This window comes from Malaclemys terrapin, chromosome 7 (assembly GCF_027887155.1).
Source record: "Malaclemys terrapin pileata isolate rMalTer1 chromosome 7, rMalTer1.hap1, whole genome shotgun sequence".
NCBI classification, from domain to species: Eukaryota; Metazoa; Chordata; order Testudines; family Emydidae; genus Malaclemys; species Malaclemys terrapin.
The window spans coordinates 44191464-44206566 of record NC_071511.1 but is presented as its reverse complement, the minus strand read 5'-3'; the positions used below and the strand labels follow the sequence as shown (position 1 = coordinate 44206566).

At 38.6% G+C, this 15103-nt stretch overlaps 1 protein-coding gene across 12 annotated transcripts in view; it reads right to left on the bottom strand.

The window, feature by feature from the left end:
- Window positions 1–15103, bottom strand: part of PBRM1 (polybromo 1) — a 79445-nt gene that overhangs the window by 14100 nt on the left and 50242 nt on the right. For 8 of the 12 annotated variants that reach the window (XM_054033390.1, XM_054033393.1, XM_054033402.1 and 5 more), the window contains 9 exons: window positions 13659–13870; window positions 12466–12651; window positions 11138–11295; window positions 9983–10249; window positions 8257–8402; window positions 7526–7683; window positions 5803–5986; window positions 4824–5034; window positions 3721–3922 (listed from right to left, as the gene is read on the bottom strand). In XM_054033390.1, the coding sequence (XP_053889365.1) occupies window positions 3721–3922; window positions 4824–5034; window positions 5803–5986; window positions 7526–7683; window positions 8257–8402; window positions 9983–10249; window positions 11138–11295; window positions 12466–12651; window positions 13659–13870 (1724 nt within the window). The remainder of the gene's footprint in view (window positions 1–3720; window positions 3923–4823; window positions 5035–5802; window positions 5987–7525; window positions 7684–8256; window positions 8403–9982; window positions 10250–11137; window positions 11296–12465; window positions 12652–13658; window positions 13871–15103) is intronic. The other 4 variants (XM_054033394.1, XM_054033396.1, XM_054033398.1 and 1 more) reach the window with 1 other exon arrangement.

Sequence of the window (15103 nt, the reverse complement as noted above, 5' to 3'; positions counted from 1 at the left end):
AACACCAGTGTTACCAACATGATAGCAGCAGTCCAGCACTAGGCCCGGTCCACACTAGGAAAACTGGGCAACACTTTTTCCACTTTTCATACCACTGGCTCAGCTAAGCCAGCAGTAGCAATGCTGGGAGCTCGCGTGTAGATGTGCCACCAGTTGCTGCTGGCATTTTAAGCACTTTGTTGGTTAGACTTGTCCCAAGCAAGATGAGGTCATAAGAGTGTTTAAAATGCAAGTGGGAATCAGTGGCCCATCTACATTAGGGCTCCCCATGTCCATACTACTGATGGAGTTGAAACAGTGGTAGCAAAATTCTTGCAAGATTTCCCTAGTGTAGATAGGTCCTTAGTGTTTTAGAACATAACAAGCAGCAGATGGATGGACCCAAAATAGTTCCTCTGCCTCTTCCTCTGACTTCTCCCTTTCCCCATCACAGTTCCCTTATAGCCATTTTCTTTTTAGCTACAGATGTCTAACTCAAATTGTGCTGCTCTGTAGAAGCATGTGTGTTCTTAGTATTGTGAATCTGATTGGTACCTAGATCAAGTTTCTCACTGCTACTATAAGAATAAAAGCTTGACTGCACAGGACTCTGATAAGAAGACAATTTTACATGGAAAAAAGGGGTATTCCAAATGCCCACGCAAGGTGCTTTTTGGGCATGCAAGTTACTGATTTGTTTTCTCTGAATATTATATCCTACTGAAGCAATGAGAAGCAACAAAGAATAAATGAATGCAGCCTATACCTCTGTTGATTTTAACAGCACTGAATGGTGGGACTAAAAGTTTTCTTGAAGTTGGTGAAAGATGAAAATTGTTACTAAAAACAGCAATAAAGTGTCAAATGAAGCTGAGACGTTCAGCAACGAGATTAAATGATATATGCTACTAAAACACTAGCTTTTGCCAGCACAGAAGTCCAAAAGCCTTTCATACAACTATGTTTCATGGGTAACTTGTTTGTGCAACCTCTAGAAGTATATAAATACACTGAAAGACCAGTTCCATTTCTTCTAGGCATTTCCTTCCGTGTTTTCATCAATCATTTCAGGAAGGGATGACGACGCATAGGAACTCCTAAATTTATTACTGGCAACACATATGTGATTGAGAACAGAGAACACAAGCCATTTAAGGGGAGATGCCAAAGTAGGAAAGTGAACACTCCTCTTCAGAGTGATTAAAGAATTTGGAGAAAAGACAGACCCAGCTGTTCAGATTCTCCTTTAGTTTTGGCCAGTTAAAAAATGATCAGATAGAAGAAGCCCCTTAGACACTCTGCTGAATTACTGTTAAATTTTCTATTTGACCATAATGCTAGTAACTTCGACTTTGGAATGCTGAGTCTTGAAACAGGACTGTGACCTACCTAGTACAGGGCAATGCTACGTAAAATCTGTCTACTCATGTCACAACTGGCACAGATCTAACAGATGAAACTTACAACTTACAACATTGTCACAGCAGTGCAATAAAGGTGCACAGACTTAGAAAAGTTCAGCTGGAATTCACTATAAAGTTCAGTGACTCCAATCCCAAATCCTTCAGACCAGGGTTTGAAACACTGGAATGACCTATCCAACACAATTTATAAGGCAGGAAGATGCCCCTCTGCTTGAGCTTCACTTTTCCTTACAATGAGTCTTTGCCTCATTCATAGTACATATTTACAAAATTATTTGCAGTACAGCTAAGTTAGCCATGCAGAAGTGCAATGAGTCTACTTGTGCTTGAATATTGCTAAAAATTGTACAACTTATACCCCACATGTGCAAGGTTTCATTTTCAATGGGTCAAACTCAGCCAAATCCAAACCAATTTTCATGAGAACACTGAAAGACACTTCTGAGGTGTAAACATCACACCAAATTTCATCTTTCTATCCTCCATTGCAGTGTCCACACTAGAACTTGCATGAATTGTGTGTGTTTTCATAATGGAAGAAATATATTTTCTCCCACCCACACATACTCTAAGCAAATCAGGTTAGATGTCATGAGCTTCCCCACTCCCCTCTCCGCAAAAAATAAAAAAATCTAACTTTGGGCAGGGACCAAGTCTGGCAAAGTTCAAGTTTAAATTGAAAGCTTTGGAAAGTTGTAAGCAAGTAAGTTAGTTACAAGTAAGTTGTAAGTGGGAGGGAGGGATAGCTCAGTGGTGTGAGCATTGGCCTGCTAAACCCACGGTTGTGAGTTCAATCCTTGAGGGAGCCACTTAGGGATCTGGGGCAAAATCAGTACTTGGTCCTGCTAGTGAAGGCAGAGGGCTGGACTCAATGACCTTTCAAGGTCCCTTCCAATTCTAGGAGATCTCCATTAATTAATAAAAATTTCTTAAAAAAAAAAAAAAAAAAAAAATTAAAATAAGGCAACTAAAATTGAACTACTTATGCAACCATAACTATAGTGGGCATTGCTGCTACCGCTGTATTACAGTTGTGTACTCTGCTGGAAAAGCAAATAATCTAGCTTCTCTAATTAGAATCTTTTAAACATGCTAACCATCCTACTGTTCTTGAGAGGAAGGACATAAGAAGGGACCTGACATTTCTCTCCTATAAGGTGCCATGCATACCTTATGGTGATGTATAAACAAACTACAGCATAGGAAAAATGTCATACTGTATGGTACATTCATGATGTAACGGCATTACTATTTCTTTTATGGAGTTTGCGACAGATAACCTGCAAATGACTAAATGGAGCCTCATTACGCTCTACCACTGCAAAGAGATGCTATGGAAAATCCACTGGGGGGAAGTGATGTCATGCAAATTTTTAGTCTGAAAACCAAAACTGCTTTTGAGTTATGAGCATGCCAACAAAACACTTTAAGAAAAAGCAAACTTATAACTTATATAACAGTAATAGTGAATACCAACAGAAGAGATTTAAATGATGGTTTATCTGTACTCAGGCAGGGATCTCTTGAAGAGTGTCACTTGTGATTTGAGTTTGATTAAAAAGTTCCAAGACCTCTGATGAATATCAGGTAAGAAAAGAAAAGTTTTAGGGAGTACTTTTCTGCCTGGACTCTTTGGTCTATAGAACATTCTAGGATTCGTTTAGGGAATAAGGATATTTCAACAAAATCAGTTACAACTCTTGGACAATCCTAAAATTGAAAAGATTATATTCCCAGCATTGCAACGGATTAGGTATCCTGAATTTTTATTTTATTATTTTTGTCCTACTTTATTTTAGCCCAATTTTAATTAAGCAAAAGACTTCTTTTTCCATTATGTTTCATGCCTTCTTACCTGCTTCCCATGCTTTGAACAGCTCCCCCTCCTTGTTCACAAAGCTCTCTTGCTTGCCTTCCTCCAATCCTCTTTAAATCATCACTTCCTCAAATAACTCCTGAGCAGTTTTCCTCCCAACTTCCACCCCAGCAATGTTATCTCCATACCCATCCACTTCTGAGTTGTTTCCTTGTTTTGTATGTCTCTGTGTTCCATCAAAAATACTTTGTGGCAGAGACACACTCTTGTACTTCTAAAGTACAGTGTTCATATGATACACTATATAATTAAATTATACTAAAATATTTTCTATTTCACTCCTACAGTTCATTACCATGAACATTTATTTAAACTTTTCCACATATGAAGCTACAAACAAGACATTCTTCTTTAATAATTAAACTTATCTGAATAAAATTATTGCATCTCTACAGAAAGGAAAAAGCAGACCGAGTATATGTTACTTTAGTTTTCATTTACCTTCATATTCTGCTTTCTTGGTTGCTTCCAAGTTTCTCCATTCAGTTCCTACAAGCCTGCTGAGCTCTCCAAATGAGTAGTCTGGGTGCTGAGCTTTAATCACAGCTCTCATCTCACTGCTAAATAGGATATACCCACTCATGTTGATCTTCCTTTTTGATCCCTCCTTCTTCGTGCTGCCCTTGGCAGACTTCGGAGTGGACTGTAAGAAAAATGGATTATAACCCCAAATAGACAATGGAATCGTCACAAGATACAAAAGCTTTAAAAATGGTTAAAGCATCAAAATTTCCTATGCTTCAATAGTATTTATTAAACAGCTGCCCTTCCTTGCAGCCCTCAAAGAGATGTCAGGTCTCAAACTCACAGCTCACTTTATAGAACTATACAATTGCATGAGGCACACGGGGGAAAAACAGTTTAACTGGTTTTTAACTTTTCCATATATTATGCTGACCTCACAACTGAAACATGGGAATATTCTGATTGAGAGAACAAATATCATTCCAAGCTGAGCAAAAGGACTTTCTAGACGAGTGATTTTCAACCTGTCGTCCACGGACCCAGGGAGGTCCGCCGACTACATCTAAGATTTCTAAAGGGGTCTGCACCTCTATTCAAAAATTTTTAGGGGTCTTCAAATGAAAAGAGGTTGAAAACCACTGTTCTAGACCAAGAAACACACACACACACACACACACACGCAAAAACCCACTAGGCCATTTTAGTGGAGGGGCAGGGGGAGAGGGACATTTTCTCCCATCCCACCACCATAATTCTGCTTGCTTCCTACCATCAAGTTTTGTAGAATTCTTCACACTATTCACACAATAGTGTAAACTTGCTCTAATTATCTCCCCATTTGAACGTATTCCTTAAAAATTATTTAATTGTGCTACAACAGTGCAGCAATGCATACTAAATTAGAACGTAGAAGTGTTCTGAAAAATTATTCCATGGGCTGTTAAGATTAAATATAAACCTCCTCAGTGGATATAATTACACTTTTGTTTTATTTTCTTGTTAGGGTTGGGATGGAGGGGGAGTGGGATAGAGAATACTGACTGGTATACCATTCAAGATTTTTTAGGAGGCATCTTTACCTGTGGTGGAGTGTATGGCATTATATCCAGTTCACTAGCCAGTGGAGTCTGAAGCTGAGGCATAGAAGGTGCTTCAATGATTTCACCTTCTTCTTCCGCCATCTCTTCAATATCCTCGTCACCCCCTTCCAATTCAGCAAATTTTGCTTCTAGCTGCTGAATCTTTTTCTCCAGTAGTGGTGATGGCTCCTTCTGAGGAACTATGGGTTTTCTGAGGAAAAGAAAAAGAAAAAAAAAAAATACATCCTCTGCATGACAGATCACTCGTAAATCTTATTCTGAGAGTATGCCTGCACTGCAGCTGGGAGCATGTTTTGCACCTTGGGTAGACAGACACATGCTAGCTCTGCTCAAGCTTGTGTGCTAAAAGTAGCTGTGTAGATGGGGATAGCATGGGTGGCAGCCTGGGCAAGCTGCCTGTGTATGTACCCGGGGGTCAGGTGGGTTTGTACTCAGACATGTGCTAGCTCTGCTTGAGCTAGTGCACTGAAAATAGTAGTGTACCCAGGGATAGCCCAGGTGGCAGCTTGGGCTAGCTATCTGAGCACAAACCCGCCTAACCCCCCTGGGTATGTACTTGGGACTCTAGCCCAAGCTGCTGCCCAGGCTACCCCCAGCTACATTGCTCTTTTTAGCTGGCTAGCTCAAGCAGAACTGGTGTGTGTCTGTCTACCCAAACTAGGAAACAAAGTAACAATGAATATTCCTTATTGATAATAATGTCCATCAATTGAGAGGCTATTTGGGCCTCGCTCTGACATCTTTGCATGGCAAGATCACACCATGAGAACATAACAGCTTTTACCAAAGCCTGGAGTGAAAATTAGAGTTCAGTGGACAGGAGGAAAGCAAAATGTGAAGGTAGCAGCTGAGATTATTTTTAAATATTTGTGATCAGCCTGATTTGATCCTCCCTTACCTGTTGCAATTTTGAATAGTAAAAATAGAAAAAATGGTTTTTTTTCCAATCATATTTTACCTAAAGTAGTAAATTTCATCATCCACTACTTTTGCAGAGAGTGAAAACCTCTTAAGCCCTTTAAATTTTTTCATCTGTTTGTCACTTTCATTGTAGCGGCTCTCACAGAGTAGCACATCATTTTCAGAGATCTCTGTTGGTCTACAAGACAGGAAGTCCTTGAATGATAACACAGCACATTTTCCTGCAAAAGTAAGAGAGAAGGGTAAGGAACAGTAGTACCCTGTCATCATAGCTCTAACATGAAGTATTTCACAAAAAGCCAGGAAATTCAATTTTCCACCCATCTCATACATCCTGAAGATTCATGGTGCTTTACTGTACTCAACGGAACACACTCACATTCATTGCACTTTGCTCATACTAAGAGTCATATGATCTATCAGAGGAGCGCTGCACTCACACACAGACAACAGAAATCATTACAAAAATAAAAAAAGACAGGAGAAATTGAAAACAAAAAACTTGGTTAGAAGATAGCTGAGGTAAAAAATGTTTTGGTTTTAAAAGAACCAAATGAAGTAGAACCCCATTTATTTGAGCCTCCATTATCTGGCTCTCCATATTAACTGAACCACTAGCCACCCGCGGGGCTCCAGCCGGAGTGGACAGATGGAGAATGGGCGGCAGGGCTCAGGCTTATCCGGATTTTTAGTTATCCGATCTGGCCCTGGTCCCAATTAGATTGGATAATCAGAGTTCCACTGTATTTAGAAAGCCTAGAAATGAGCAATTAAATAATCTAGTAAGTCCTATACTGTCACAAAAAATGTCATCACTATCATTCAACTGCATTTAATATTGCATCCCAAACACTGCAAAAACATATCCAAAAAGTCAAAATAAATTACTAAGAGTTTAAAGATCCCTTAGTCAAGGGACCATTTCCATCTACCTCCTAGTACAGGAGTGGCCAACCTGTGGCTCCGGAGCCGCATGTGGCTCTTCAGAGGTTAATATACATTTCCTTGCATAGGCGCTGACTCTGAGGCTGGAGCTACAGATGCTAACTTTCCAATGTGCTGTGGGTGCTCACTGCTCAACCTCCTGCCCTGCCCCAGGTCCTGCCCCCACTCCACCCCTTCCCCAAAACCCCTACCCCTTCCCCCGAGCCTGCCATGCCCTCGCTCCTCCCCCCACTCCACCAGAGCCTCCTGCACACTGCAGAACAGCTGATTGCTGCGGAGGGGAGGGGAGCAAGGGGGAGGCACTGATTGGCAGGGCTGATGGTGGGCAGGATGGCGGGGGCTGGAGTGGGATAGCATATGAGGGGCTGCTGACATATTACTGTGGCTCTTTGGCAATGCTCATTGGTAAATTCTGGCTCCTTCTCAGGCTCAGATTCACCACCCTTGTCCTAGTACATCATAATGGTATCTAGTTGCTTTTTCAGATACATTAAACTGGAATAAAGAAGTCCCTGTGGGCTTCATAGTCTTCTGCTTCCTAGTTATAGGGGCTCTGTATTTTGTTTTTAAATAAATATAATTTGTGTTATGGTGGGAAAATTTCAAAGAGAAGGATCTTCCAAAAAGCCCTAAAGGTGAATAGTATGAAGCCTAAAAAAGTAACTTTGGGTAATTTATCCATTCTTTCCCTCTACATAGTTCCCCCCAAAAAAGGAGGGGGGAATACACCCCCCCACAGCTATAATCTTAGACTAAAAAAAAAGGATACAGGAAAAGAGAATTAGCCAATTGCATTTAAAATTGTAAATAACTACCCAGAATGCAGGTCATTGGACAGGTCTCTTCTAGGTTACTCAAAAACACTTCCTTCTTGTAGAACATTTTAGTTGGTTCATGTTCAGTTTCTTCTGGGTGTATGAAGATTGGGCCAAAGAAATACGCAGCTCCATCCCGTACCCACATCTTCTCAATTCTAAAAAAGAAAACAAGCCTCTGATAAAGAAATGAAAGGACTTCCCTCCTATAGGAGCTAACTTCATACAGTAGATGGTTACGAAAGCTGTCATTAAAAAATTACTACATTAAAAGAGTCAAAAACTTTACTTTATGTGCACTTAAAAATGAGAAAAATATAGTAATTATGTTGGCTAAGTAGCACTTTATTTCATTTATATAATTTATTATTGCTACTTAATTACTGTCACTTAAAGCTCCATTCTCAATTTTAAGAGGCTTTAAAGCAGCACTGTGCAATCTGACAGTAGTCTGACACCTTTTCGTACATTAAGATAATTATACTGTGACTGAGGATAGGTGAAAGAAAAATAATCAGCGCATCCACCATATTACTTTTTGGCTGGTAGGCTCCCACCTCAAGTATTCTATTAAGAATGTGTACCAAACTCTTTATAAAGAAAATGGTTCCTCATCCTCCTTTCTCCATTTTTAAAATATAAAAATCTTTTATAAAACAGATGGATTTTAGTTGTCTAATTATGCTAACTTTATAGCTAGAATTTACAAACAGAGAAGAAAATTTATCTACCTGCCCACCCGAGGTCGCACTAAGCCATGTGATTTTATAAAGACACAATCCCCAACCTTAAGCCACATATCATTATAACGGAGCTGTTCAAAGTAGTGGCAACCAGGTTCTCCATTTGACATTTCCACTGGAACATCTTCTTTCTCCTACAACAACATATATATTAAAAAACTGGTGAGATTAGGAAAATTTATTACAAAAGGAAAAAGGTGCTGGAGTAGGTAAAAGGGAAACAGGTTTTATTGAATCTTAATTTTACTGAAAATAAGTTAAAAAGTACACACAAACATCCAAAAATGTAAGCCCTGAAATCTGAAAATTAAAAGGCAAAGTCAAGCTTGCTGGCTATGAAAGTGGTTAGCTTTGCAATTCCTAATAAAAAGTTGCTGTTTTTCCAGATAATCAATTTGATGGTCCATTGGCACTTTGTTGGTTTATTGATATCAAAGTCATTAATTAGCTATTGTGTATGGTTAAAGCAAAACTACAATATTCCTCACTTTGTTTTAGTAAACATGATGACATGGTCGGGGCAACTAAATTAGGCATTTGGTCAAATTACTGAGGGTGAAGGCATTCACTGTTAATACCTTAAATATCACAATTACCACTATAATGCATATTTTTAAAAATTTCATGCTGTTTGTCCTATTTAATTCCCACTCTTATATCCAAAACTCACATCACAACCTTTGTATCCTCAAGTCAAAAGGAGCCAAGGGTACTCGGCAGCTCATAGGGGATGCTCTACACATGGCAGGATCAGATCTTGTGATCTTGATCCTTGATAAGATTATTCCTTTGTTTTATCATTTGATAAATCAGAACATACATCTCTAGCTTTTATTTGGGGGGGGGTGGTCAGCATGTTCCTTTTTTTGTTTTTAAATTATGTGACTGAGCACAGAGAATGTACAGTAGGCTCACTCTGTAAATCTAAATATAAGAAATGAAAGACAAAACTTTTTTCTAAGTATGTTAGCAAGAAAAAAGTCCCTAGGAATGCCAAGTATCAGACTGTCAGATGATTTTAAACCATCAAAGTATCAACTATAAATAAGCGATGTTTGACATATGATAAAATGTCACAGAGAAGCATATGATACCACCATGTAATGCTTACTATTCTATTTCTATTTAATGAAGACTTGATACCTAAAAACTAAATATAAAGGATATCTGCAATACCTACCAGCAATGGGATGAGTTAAAAATAGATTTTTCAGCCTCACTGATTTGTCTAGCGTTAGGACAGACTTAAGTAGATGAAATTTTTTTAAAGGTGGTTAAGAAAAGAAAAAAACAATTTCAGACACAATGAGAGAAACGATAGCTTGTAACGCAGATTAGTCCAGCATTTGAATACAGTATGTATTCGGAGGTCAATTTGAGAACTCCAAAATTCATTAAAAAATACCATGTACATGACAGGTTTAAGAGCGTAGGTGGCCAGTAGCTAACATCGTCAAGGCACAAACAGGGCTAACACTTATTTATTTGAATCAAGGCTTCAATTATTTATATGGAGTATGCACACACAAATTATATATATAATTTTTTTTTTTTTTTTTACACATTTTAAAGTGAGATGTATTGTCATTTCTTATTTCTCTACTGATTTAGCTTTTTGGAAGGATGTGAAACCTAAAACATGAATGTTCACATTTTCATCATCTCTGATCTGAAATCCAGTTCAATTCAATATCCAGATTATCATCTTGCCTACCTTTTCAAGGTTAAGGATACTGTCTCCCACTTTACTATCCTCTAAGGTTTCAGTGTGTTTCTCATCTTCCACTTTGTCTGTATTAGCAAACACAGAAGCAACACGGACCACAGGCAGGGGCACATCTCGAGGGACAAACCTTACAGAGCTAATGGGCATGGTCCACAGTTTAATCTTCTTAAAAGACTTCGTCTTTGCAGAGTAACGAGACTCACAGACGTAGACATCCTCATCTCTAAAGTTTTCGGGACATAATTTAAAATACTCCTGTTGAGTGAAGAGAAGGGATCATTTCAGATGAAATTTTCCAGAAAGATGCATGTAGGCAAAGGTTATATATACCAGTCTGATTTTTGTTCTGGCACAGAAATACAATCTATTCACGAAGTCTCTCTTTGGGTTTGGTTTTTTTTAAATGTGCGTGTTAAATTCCATGCAAAGTACCAGGGTGACAGCTCAGGAGAATTACATTATACCACTTCTTATACCAAACAGATATAATTATTATTACACGCAATTGTTTTCCCAACATTAACTTGCCAGTATGTCTGAACTCTGAGCAGGAAAGACCACCATTGAGTTGAGAGAGGAATGAAAGTTCTATGCCCACTTAATCTTTGATTATAACACCAACAAGGATTGTCATAGTGATTGTGTTAGTTACATAAACAAAACATCCACTAAGAACTGGACTGAGCTGATTCATTCTACACAGGCCAAAAAGCATTCAGATCATAAGAACTTTTAACACAACTGACCTGGGTGGAATCAAACTGTGATGTAGAGATGAAACTCTATATCCCATTACCATTCCTCCGAGCTATCCAGCCTTCCTTCCACTAAAAACTAAAGCTAAAAATTTTGAGGAAAATTTTAAGACGTTACCGGCAATTTCCCTATTTATCTCTCAAAACATCAACAAATTTGATCATGTGTAATGTGATTTCTATACCTGAACTGACACTGAGAAACAAATAATGCAACTTTATGTCATTTTTTTCCTACTACAAAGGCACCACAATGTATCAAGCAGTAAGACATGATGGGGGAAAAGGTTATTTCATACAGGTACTGTGAGAGTCCTTGAGTCTTATTTTAAAAAATAGTGCACAAATCAGTAAATAGTTTAACAAATCAGTCCATTTAATCTCTCACCTTAACAAACATTACCACACATTTGCCTAAAATTTTGCTAACTGGAACTTTATTATAGTAATCACTCTTAAAAACTTCCTTCTCCAGAAATTTTCGTGTTGCAAGATGGAATGTTTCATTTGGTCGATAAAACCAGCAGCCATACAACCATTTTTCCCCTAAAAGCGAAAAACAGGATATATTTTCTATTGCACAAGGAAGTAAAGACAACAGTAGATTGTGTTAATAATCAAACAGTTATATAGCAATACTTGGTACATCCAAACCTCGCCGATCCAAAATAGGACAATGTTTCTCAACTGTTTCAGATAAGTGAGGTTTGGATATGTAAGAAGTTCACTGGCTCGCTTCTCCTATGGATGTTTGACTCAGAAGAACATAACAGAAATTAATGCCATTGAGCCAGGTGAGCCTTGGAGAATTAAGGCCATGGAGCCTTGGAGAATCCAGTCTGCAATCTATTAATCTGACTGTGCAGGCCTTGAAAATTATGCTCAAGGAAAGGAAAAAAGCCTGTGAGTCTATCACTCCTGACTATCTGAAAATTTGGGCCATCCCCACAGATCTTTGGATAACAGATTGTAATGTACATTTTTAACAATAACTCCTTTCCTGTTTTGCCATCTCCTTACTTTTAACAGAGTCAAGCTGTGACTACACAGTTTTCTTATAAACCATTAATGGACACTGATATTACTCAAAATCAGAGAAAATAAATTGCATGCAGACTGGCCCAGTGTATTAACAGTACCATAAAACTTCTCAGTCTCAATCGTCATGTATTCTGCCAAAAGCAAGGGTTTTGGTTGAATTGGTTCTATGATTCAATTGTAAGTTTGTTCAGGACAAGCCATATTTAACACTGTTTTGGAATTTAACCATGTGTTCTGAAATGATGCTGGCTTGTCCTGTGGTTCACTTGTAAATGAACTATGTTCAACACTGGCTCTGTTATCAGTAATGGATATTTTTTCTAGTTTAGACAAGACCTTTCTGTTCCTCCCTAGCTGACCCAAAAGCAGCGCTGATGGGGTCTGGAAGAAGCCACGTCTAGCCTTCCTAGACCAGAAGGCGAGGGTGTTATTTATAGGACGTTTATAATGTGAAAAATACAGGACATTTAGCACTCCCAAAAGCTCCCCAGCATGCAAAATCCTTTAAATCAGGTGTTTCAGAAGTAATAAAAATACACGCCAGCGCGCGCACGCGCGCACACACGCACACACACACAGTTATAAGCAGAATAATTAAGGCTCCACCCAAGGAAAACTCAAACTGGAAGTTTTAACAAGCAATATTAAGAAGCTGTACTGCATTATTTTCCTTACCAGCTGAATCTTCCCATAATCGCTCAATACAGACTATATGAGGTTGCAGGTTGGCTTCTGCAGGTTCCACATAGACATAATCCCCAACATGGTACATGCTGTTCTTAAAGCTGCAATCCTGGCTGTAAGTCCGATGTAAGCTCGACAGACCAGCTCCAGCAGCAGAATCTTCACTCTTTTCAGCTTCTTATTTCAACATAAAAGGAAACAAAAATTACTAAAAGCCATCTAAGGAAGAGAAGAGAGATTCTAAGAACAGCACCTTGTTACAATACACTGGCTCTCCATGAGTTAAATCACGACACCTTTGTTTAGTGACTTAAGTAAAACCTTCCTTACTGTGGGATGAGGGAAAAAGAAAGACAGCAGCAAGTTGGAGCACTATTGTAGATTAGTAAAGTTTGTTGACCAGCTAGAGCTGGGAATGAAGCCAATGTCTGACACATTCTTATTTATTATTTGTATTGCAGTAGTGCACAGGACCACACATAGTCATGGATCAAGACCCCACTGTGCTGTACAAACACAGAACAAAAAGATGGTCCCTCCATCATGCTCCCCGAGAGTAACACAGGAGTGCCACACCATACCCAGTGGATTCTAGTTCCAAGGTATGGTTTGAGCATGATCTATGCTCAACCTAGCTTCTGCCTCCTGCTGCTGTAGAGCTGGGCCCAGATCTTCAGATATATTTTATCGAGGCCTCCATGTAAGTGAAAATGAACTCACTGACCTTCAGAAAGGTCACCCCTGTTGCCTCTCTCCTGTCCTCTATACCGAGAGCCACCATCTCTTGCTCTCGTGTAGCACTGAGCCCATCTGCAGGGAGTGAATAAAGATGATCACTACTGATCTTAGTGCTGTGGGGAAAGGACAACCACCTGCTCTTTATTTGAAGGGACAGGTAAAGAGGCAGAGTGGGGAGTTGTCCTCCCCTCTTAGTGGCAGGGAGCCTGAAGATATCTTTATTCATTCCCAGTAGCTTATTTTAAAGCCATGAAGAGCACAGAGACTGCATGGGAGGAGGGTGGCAGAGAAGACCTTTACAAAGGCCCTCTTGTCCCACCCATTGCTGCAAGCTGGTTCCTCCTCAGTAACACAGTTGCTCCAGCAGCAACAGCGAAGGCCTGGCTCAGCAATGAAAGCATGACAAGAGACAACTGTTTATAGTTTTGAAAGGAAAATGAAATTACCTCTCTTCTCTTCTTCTCTTTTGAGTTTATCCTCTTCGAATTCTTTGGGTAGCTTTTCCTTTTTTTCTTTTTCTACATCATTGTGAAGATGCTTGGTGGTGTAGCTGAGTGCTGGTGACAGAAGAATCTCTCCATTCTTGCAGAGTTCATCACGGATTTTAATAAAGAACTGCTGAAGTTCCACAGCATCCTCATAAATCTCTGAATCAGTCCTACATGGAAATAAATGACAGACAGATTACAACATGACAATATATCTTATGCAGGAATAAACAGTACTCTAAATACAAACTCATCAACTGTTACATTTAAGGATAAATTACAAAAACTCAGTGTATACCAGATAACTTCTGTTCAACAAAGAGGTAAAGTGACAGAAAAGTCAGCACATACTGCTCTATTAGCAATAAGCAGATTTCCCCTCAGTAGTCTTTAAAAATACTTTAATAGTAAAAAAAAAAAAAACAGAGACAAAATGCATGCATATTAGTTTTTGTTTATCCAATTTTTAAATCACCAAACATCTGTGCTTTACTTTTCAACCTGTAATTAAACAACATACTTCTACATAATTAAGTTATTTAGGATTTATAATGTGGCCTGCACCACAGTATTATCAGAGTACCTTTGTAGCCTGTTTATAGGGCACTTTTAAAAGTGATCTCTCAAAGCACTAGCAACCTAATCCAGTCTTCTGAAGAGTATTTACAAAAGGAAAAGTTACAAAATGATGCATTATGGGTATTTTGTATTTCTATTTAGTGTTGTATATGTTCAGTGTTTAAAATCATTCAGCAGTTTGTTGTTTTTAAATGAAATAATTTGCTGTATATTCAGCCAAACTGTTTTTAAGGTGGGGAGATTAGTACAGTTTTGTTTCCTTATTCTTAAATAGGACAATGATCAATATTCTATTACCCAACAGAATAGCTTCCAATCAAAACAGCATGGAGTAATCATAATACTATTTTGTTTTTAAAAGAACAGATATTTGGGTTAATGCTGCTTTTGCTGACACTGAACATTCAGAGCAAGCTTGATTTTTCTTTTTAAATTTTAGTTATTATCAATCACAATGGGAGGGGGGGGAGGGCGGGAAGCAAAAAAGACAGGTTGGAGATCTACACTGCCAAGTCTTCATATGGCTATACCATTTCACCTCTCTCAGGTTTAGGAAAACTAAAATGTGTCATCTGGACAAATTTTTTTAAAATCCAGTTGCAGGTCATCCGTAAAGATGCTCTCTGACTAAACTGCATATACTCTGAAGAGAGAAATAATGTGCCGGTCTCTCCAATAACAAGTACAAGTACAACAAAAAAGAAAAGCTGTTTTCCATATAAGTCAGATAAGCATTCTCATATAGTGCAACTGAAATTCTGAGAAATCACAGGCAACCAGCCAAAAATGAAGGTATTTTGTAACTGGACTTGACTGCTTTTGAA